Source organism: Phaseolus vulgaris, chromosome 3 (genome assembly GCF_000499845.2).
Source record: "Phaseolus vulgaris cultivar G19833 chromosome 3, P. vulgaris v2.0, whole genome shotgun sequence".
Taxonomy (NCBI): Eukaryota; Viridiplantae; Streptophyta; class Magnoliopsida; order Fabales; family Fabaceae; genus Phaseolus; species Phaseolus vulgaris.
The window spans coordinates 46,094,681-46,103,204 of NC_023757.2; the positions used below are offsets into that span (position 1 = coordinate 46,094,681).

The 8,524-nt window shown below is 29.5% G+C and overlaps 1 protein-coding gene across 3 annotated transcripts; it reads left to right on the forward strand.

The window, feature by feature from the left end:
- The first annotated feature begins 1,860 nt into the window (after positions 1–1,860).
- On the forward strand, positions 1,861–5,733 carry LOC137808168 (uncharacterized). Of its 3 annotated transcripts, none has more exons than XM_068609142.1 (7): positions 1,861–2,129; positions 2,602–2,734; positions 3,398–3,471; positions 3,564–3,642; positions 4,006–4,115; positions 4,578–4,642; positions 5,317–5,733. In XM_068609142.1, exons 1-7 carry the CDS (start codon positions 2,028–2,030, stop codon positions 5,408–5,410), a joined length of 657 nt encoding a protein of 218 aa, XP_068465243.1. In that variant the 5' UTR covers positions 1,861–2,027; the 3' UTR covers positions 5,411–5,733. The 3 variants fall into 3 exon arrangements, with proteins under 3 accessions (XP_068465243.1, XP_068465245.1, XP_068465244.1); XM_068609144.1 differs by having other exon boundaries at positions 1,933–2,129; positions 2,296–2,734; XM_068609143.1 differs by having other exon boundaries at positions 1,960–2,129; positions 4,006–4,111.
- Positions 5,734–8,524: the final 2,791 nt, after the last annotated feature.

Below are 8,524 nucleotides of genomic sequence, written 5' to 3' on the forward strand. Positions count from 1 at the left end.
ATGCCCTTTAATGCTTCCAAAGGTGTTTCTTCATGTAATCTATCAAAACTCTTTCTGCACCTTTCAAAAAGACTGTTTTACCTTTTTTTTAAAGATTTTTGGATTATTTTCTCTGAAAACTTTTAAGGAACATTCTTTCTTTGAAATTCATGAAATTTATATATCATGTTTTGGAATGTAACTTTTAGAATAACTTTTTTGGAGTGGGTTTAAAAAAACTTTCCAGAATAAGAACTTAGATGGAGCATTTGTTTCTTTCCTGCTTCCAATTGGTTAGCTGGGTTTGTTTGAAAATGTTTTTTTTTCAGAATCAGAAAAATATTTTTCAATAACTCATTTAATCTAAATGTGTATAGTTTTATTAGTAAAAGAACTTCTCATTCATACTTAAATAAAAGCATATTTATGAAATTGCAATGCTTAATTTTTTATGATTTTTTTTTCAGTTAGTTCTAATTATTTTTAAATAATACACTTATGAATACTTTTAAATAATAAACTTATCATTCATACCTATGGTACCATATAGTCAAAATAATTAAGGTTGCATATACCTCTTTGAATGGCATATACCTCTTTAAATGGCAAGTCGAGTAGTAGTTGAATTATCAAGATTAAGATTATATCGATAATCTATGACAAACATGAACTTTTGTAAAAGATGTGTGTTTTATGTCAGACTAATATATAAATTAATTGTGATTGTCGTGCTAATCTAGATTTATATACACAAGGGTTCAACACATAACTTCAGACCAGCATTATGAATCAATCACCATGCAAACATCATGGAAATGAAATATAATGAATTGATCATTTTAATATTATTGTACGTAATTATTATACACAATTATTTATAGTATGTTAGTTATTGTATGTAATTAATTTCATAATGATTTTTATATAAACATCAATATTAATTAAAGAGGTTCAACACATCATTTTTATAAGTAAATTGATTAAAGTTAAGTATGAGTAATATTGAACATGATGTTTTCTATTCATACAATAACTTTGACTAATGGTTGCATTATTCTAAAGACATTATACTTTAAAATGTTTTATAATGAGTCATAAGATAAATACATTTTATAAGATATTTCTAAAAAATTATTTAATTAATAAAGTTAAGATTGAATAATTTAAAATCTTTTGAAATTTAATATGTTTATCTATCTAAATAAATTATATTTTTATAATATCAAATTTTATAAATTACTAAAATTAAAATTTTTATTATTTTTAAATATTAATCGTGTTGAGCAGCTTAAAATATTATTTAATAAACCTATTAAAGGACAATTTGATGTCTTATTTAAAAAGTCAATGAATCTTTAAACAAGTTATAGTGATTGATGCTAATATCATGTAAACCAATTGTAGTTGACTCTTACAAACTTATATATTTCTACTTTTATTTCATGTACTGTGTAGTAATTGTTTTAAATTTTATACTTTATAATTTATTAATATATAAAGTTCTTTTGTTGACCTATTATCATATTAAGAGACAGGTTAATACTATTTCAAAACTTAAATACCAAAATAGATGTTTAAAAGGTTAATACTGTGTAAAATCAAACTTAAAAAAGAAGGTTATACTTAAAAAATAAGTCCATGAGATTGTACAAGAACTTTTAATTATTTTAAATAGATTAAATTATTTTGAATAAAATTTTATTCGATCCCAATTACTTTTATTCTTAATTACATGTAACATAATAATAACAATATTAAAATTAACATATGTTTGAAAATCAAAATAATGACATTATGATTAATTCAAATATTAAACAAACAAAAAAACTACACTTTTAAAGCTTTTTAAGATGTCAATAAACTAAAAGCTAAAGTCACCACAAAATTGACTGTTTACTCTTAAAGAATGGTGTAATAAAATTTATTTATGACTCATTTTTAGAATGACTTAATGGGTCTAAATTAGTTTTAATGCAATTAAATTGAATTTGATTTAAAAGCATATTTTGTTTAATTGGTATTGATGATGGTAGTGGTTTGATTCAGAGATGGGCATGGAGGAACAGGACTCGGAGAAGAAGGTGGAAATCGTCCTCAGAACAATTGGTCCTGCACGCCCCTCTCGCCTCCTCCTTCCTTCTTCCATCAAGGTTTCTCTTCTAACTTCCTCTTTCCCCTTCAATTCCCAATTTCTGCGTTTTTCTTTTTCAATTCCAACATCCCAATTCACACCGTTTGAATTCACTGCTGTTCTTCCCTCTTCTCTGGGGCGTTGGTAAAACAAAAAAAGAATCAAAATTAATACCCTTTTCGCAGATGACAAGATTTCGGTTGACAATGATACTTGGCTAGGGTTAGCTGCAATTGAATCGTGGACTAAGCCAAGTGTGCCTTCATAGCTCAAACTGCCTACATTTTTACTTTTATTTGTTAATGTTGTGTTTTTCCGAAAAGGGTGTTGTTTGGGAAGGGAGGGCCGAGATGATCAAGCTATGTTGATTCTGGCCTTACCTTTCTTTGGGGAAGAATGGTCATGGTTTCATGTCTTTTAATTAGAAAACTGTTTGATGATCCATCTTGTTAACTATAGGTGATCTTTTGTTTCTTTTAAATCACATATAGGTGCGTGATTTGAGGAGGTTAGTTGCTGGGAATGTTAATTTACCAATTGAGAACTTGAGTCTTATTCTGCGTGGATGTGCCTTGTATGACATGAAAAATGGAGATGATTTATCTGTACAACTCAATGATGAAGGTATAGTTCTAGTCCTAGTTTGGTTATTTGAAAAATGCACTATATTACCTTCTTTAAAGAAAAAGAAGAATGTTCAGTGAGATTTCCACCTTAAAGTTGCAACCGCCTCTGTTGCGACCTTCTGTAGTCTATACTATGGTCACGTCATTCATCCTTTCAACTTTCTTATAGATTTTGGACAAATTTCTCCTTAAAGACTTTCACGAGAGAAAAAATGAAATGAACTTCTCCCCAAGTTATAATTAGCTTTTTTGTGAGTTTATTTGTAGAAATTCTCTCATATAACTTCTCCAAATTCTTATTTTTTACTGTGCATGAGTTAACTTTAGCTTATAAAGAAACTGGTTTCATTTTTTCCTTCTTATTTTTCTCTCCTTGAAATGTTTATGAAGAAACTTATCCAAATAAACTCTTTCCGAGTTTACCTTTCGAAAACAACTTTTGCTTCTAGGATTGCATCAGTATAACCATCAGTTGAAACCATTATCTCCCTAACTATTACTTGGTCTATTATAAAATAATAATACCTGATTACTTGTTGATTATATTGATGACTTCTCTCTCTTTTTGGGACTATTGCGTTTTACGATTTTTTTTATGCATTTAATGTTAAATATTCCTACATCTTACAGATATGTGATTAATTGCCTATTGATTTACTAGATTGCCTGATTGTTGCTGTCAAACCAAAGCCACCAGTGAAGGATGAATATGACAATGATGATGATGATGATCTGGTAAGATCAATTCATTGTTGTCTAACAAGGTGACCATAATGTCAATTTAGTATTCATTTGACTGAATGTCATCTTGATTACTTGTTCTGCAGAAGTTTCGGCTTCCTCACTCATCAAGTCGGTGGAAGAAGAGGTTGTACTCTTTTCTACATGATAACTTGAAGCTTCCAGGTAAGAAGCAGCATAAATGGTATTTGTTTAGGCATTAGTAAATCACTATTTTCATCGTTGAAATATGTAATCATTTACTGTTGAATCCATAATGTTGAAATCATTATTTCACATTTTTTCTTGATGAAATCATTCAAATATTCTACTTCCAAATCTTCTAGTTATACCATGTGGCCCTTTAAGCATATGCAGTATGTATCACCATAATCTGCCTGCTTGCAGACAATTTAAACTGGGTTATTGTGTATGCATTATTCCAGGCATATCACTATAGATGTGTGTCAATCTCTTGTGGGCAATGATGATGATAAGAGTTCCCTTTGACATAACAATCTTCTAAAAATGCTTATTCTCCATTCACAGATATTGTTTTGATGGTAATTTTCACTCTGAGTCTGAAGGCGTGGCTTCTCATAACTTTGTGGTTTATCCTTGCTCCTGTCGCCCACAGATGGGATCTCGGACCTTTGTATGTATGTCTCCTTTCTTCCTTTCTGTTATTGGCCTTTTAGTTCACTTACTATCTGTTTTTTATGGTCAACTCCACTATATCTTACCTATGCATAGATTGGACTTGGGATGCTGGACCATAACGTTCAGTGCACAAATTTCTGTGTAGTTTTTTTGTGACTTCTTTTGAATCTGAATTCCCCCGGAACGAAGTTTGAAAAGAAAAGAGTCTTTTGTTTTTCGGGAGAAAAGCAATTATGAGCTTATGTTGTGTGAAAGTTCTGTGGCAAATTTCACTCCTTTCTTGTCATAATCTCATGGTTAGATCTTCATCTGATATGCTGAGAATTTCCATGCACCATTATGCCCTGAACCCAATTCGATTTGACATTGTAGAGATTAAATTAAGGTGTCTTATAAGGGTACTTTATGGTCATTGTATGCTATAAAACTTGTCTTTATTGTATGTTTCAACTTTCGTGTAGATACTTGCAACTGGCTTTTGTCTCATTCTCTTCAACCTTGGAAAGCGCCAAGTTGGTGACATCAGGTATGACCAGACATTATTTCTGTGCATTACTAGTATATTGTTCAAAATGTAGTACCAGCAGAAAGTCAAATCTGATCATTCAAATAAGACCCGTGTATGCTTGTGTGAACTTCATTATTGTCAAAAGAAGCAAAAAAAATGAAGTGCAGAAGTTTGAGAATGAAGTGTAAATAAAATAAAATAAATTGGATTAAAAATTCGGCATATCTAAGTAATAGTACATCAAGAGCTTTAATTCTTTTCATGTGCTTTTTTGGATTTTTCCTCATTTTTTTCCTTTGGAAAATTCCTAGTATAATGTGTAATATTTGTACCTGGTTCATACGTTAACCTTTTCAGATTACTCAATCCATGGGAAGGATGTCACGAGTTTAGTATTCTAGTTTTATCCATTTCGACAATATGGAAGTAATACTAGTTTTTCTCAAATAGAAAGACAAAAGGGAATATATAGACAATAAAGCTAATGATATATTTTATGTCCCATCTCTGTCATCATTTATATGCTTAAAATTTTCATGGTTATATGTCTATCTGTAATATGTTGAGGAATTCTGGCCTACCCATGTTTGTATTTTTGGCCAATTATAAATGATTGTTGTACCAAATATACTTGTTGCAAACTATTTTGTGATAGTTTTGAAATATTTTCTACTTTACAACAAACGTTGCAGTGCATATTCCATCTTCAATGAAGACTTCAGAGAGCTTCCAGGGACGCTTAACGCAGATCGGTTTGATAGAGATATAAGAGCAGGACAGTTTTGAGCCCTGCTGCACTCTTTCCAATCTCCCCAACACTGATGTCAAGTCACATGATGTATATCTGCACAATCACAAGGAGATAATTGACTAGCCAAAGAGTTCACAAGTACAGGACCAATGAAAATGACAAAGTTTTCCATTAGAGCCCTGCCCCATCTGTGTATATATTATGTACGATGTACTGATACCATTGAGATGAACGTTTCATTGTGAATTATTGGGTCTATGTCTCTGCTACCGAGGTTCCTCTTTATGAATTTCAGAGTTTACACTTTCGGTGTATCCGCAAGCTTTGGGCCATATATGAAGAGACTTCAGGAATCAAATTGAGAGTGGTATTTTAATCCTGTTAAGATTATAGCATTGAACTTTTTTTATTAATCTATAACTTTAGTTAATCTGTAATTTTTTACTGAAAAGTATAAAGTTTTGTTAAAAATCATATGTTGATTTTATGTTAAAAGTCAGAACATATATATCATTGCAGATTGAAAATCCACAAACCTACAAATCCGAGCTACTCACTACGCAATAATGAATCTGTGAGTGATTTTCGAGAGAATAGTTTTTTGGTTACAAGCCCTTTTTTGATACATGTTAAATATTTAAATGATTCATAATTATATTTTAGTTATTTTAATAAATATTTGATTTTAACCATTTATGTAATTAACTTTTTTAAAAGTATAGATTACCTTAGGGCTAAACTATTCAAATAGGCTTTATAAGTGTTCCCATTTTAAGCTTAGTCTTTTAGACAAGAAAAATTGTACATTCTAGTTTTTATATAACTTTTTTTTAAGTGATTTTACTATCGAAAAAAAAAACAAATATAGCAGTTTTTCAATGTAGGATTCTTTTATTGTGGTATAACATCAAAGATCAAATTTAATTTTTATATATTTACAGGACTTAAACTTGTAACTTTTTAAAAACCTGATAAACCCTAATTATGGGAGGAGTATTTGTTTGAAATTTCAATTAACTTTGCATCTATAATGATTGTCATTGGATTTGGTACATTGTAAGTCTATTTTGAAAGCTATGTCATACACCATCACTCATTCATTCATCTTGTCTACTTTCTTTTTCGGTAAGCACGTCTTGTCTATTTTGGAACGTCAAGAAATAAGCAAATCAACACTGATTATGCTATTACCATATTAGTCATCTGTACAAATTCTAAAATCAAGTCCCTTCCACACCAACAGATTCACACGTGATTTTGTTTTTAAAAAATATTTTGGAAAATTAAAAAAAAAAATGTACTTTAATCTCAATTAGTAAGTGATATATGACTATTTGAAATATATATCTTTTTATTTTGAAATGAAATTAAAGTTGTGTGAATATGATTATAACTATTTATTTAAAAAATATGTTTGGGGGTTGGCGCAAAATCAGTGGTAGATAATATCATAGTTTGGAACTCCAATCCTCGACGGCACGGAACTTGACATTGGGGAACCAAGTCAAACCATGTAATCTTCTCTTTTTTTCAACCATACCACGCACCTTCACATCTTCAACTTTTAATAACTTTTAAAATATTTTTTTTTTCAGTTCGGATAAATAGTTTTTATCTTATAAATTATAGACATAGGACACTAAATCTTTTCTTTTTTTTGTTTCAAAATGTTGTAAACAATTATGAAACATTGTTCAATTATTACGAAACATGTTTCATATAGTCTTACTTTCAATACTTTTAAATTCCAGTTGAACCGTTACTTTTAAATTATAAATTAAAAATGATAATACTTATTGGAATCTTGGTACGGTGTTGTTACATACTTTTATTAATTTTTTGAATGATAAATGTTGTTTTATTATTTTTTTTAATAAATATTGCAGAGTTATCTTATGGTACTGCTATTTGAGATATAATCTTTCATTTTTAGATTGGTTGTGATTGAAATATTCTTTTGTCTTAAAGCAAATGCCTCATTTGTTTGATCATATCATAATTATGGAGGAATAGGATATTCCTAATTGGATTCTAGATAAGTCTGGCTGTTTCACTCTTAAATCGGCTATGACTTTTTTCTTGGAACCACGAGTTCCTTGTAATTGGAGTAAATTTATTTGGTCTTTATCTATTTCGCCTTCCAAAACTTTAGTATTCTGAAAAGTTTTTCATGGGACCTACAAATCAACATATTTAGTATAATGGTTTGCATATATGTTTTATTTGTGTAAAACATGAGTAATCTATTTAACATTTATTTTTTGAATGTTCTACTACTTTGCGTATTTGGAGTTGGATTCGACAAATTTTTTCTACTCCTCAATTTTCTAATAAGGATGATTTTCTCTCTTTTGTTAAGAGTGATGGTAGTCATTTGGTTAAATTGCTTAAGCTTGTTGTGATAACTTTTTCTATTTGGATGATATGGCGTATAAGGAATTATGTTAGATTTCAAGATAAAATTGATGTTTCTAAGGCTATATCGGTAATTAAAGATTTAACTTGTCTTATGGGAAATTCGTCTAAAGCTTCAACGAAAAATGATATGTTGGATTTCAATGTCATTAATTTTTTTTGTATTAATACTCGTACTGGTAAAGTTATTCGTCCTCTTCCTGTTAGATGAGAGTTCTTTTCACCAAACTAGGTTAAAATTAACATTGATGTTGCTCGGAGATATAAGAATCTTGCTACTTGTGGAGGTATTTTCTGTAGGAGTATGAGGGAGTTTATTAGTGGGTTCTATGCGTTTCTTAATGTTCAGACTGCTTTGGTTGCTAAGTTTTATGGGTTATATATGTCATGGAGGAAGCTCAAATGATGAGTTTTATGGATTAAGAATGTGTTTGTTTTTTTGTGTTTTTAGTAATAAATGTCAAATATGAAGTTTTTTTTTTTCTTCTTAAGTTAGACAAATTGTGTGTTGAAGGATAAATGTAAGAATGAATTGTTTTTGTGTTAATGTGACTGTGTTTATTTTCACTTCAACATTTTAACACTCATTTCACTTTCATTTACGAAGCTTCATAAATTTTTGTATTATTGAAGATTCATAAAATCTATTGTTTTTTCATTCTAAATTATTCCTCTAATTTTATATCATATATGGGTTGTTCTTTTGGTTGTAAATAGAAGCACAAGTATACAAA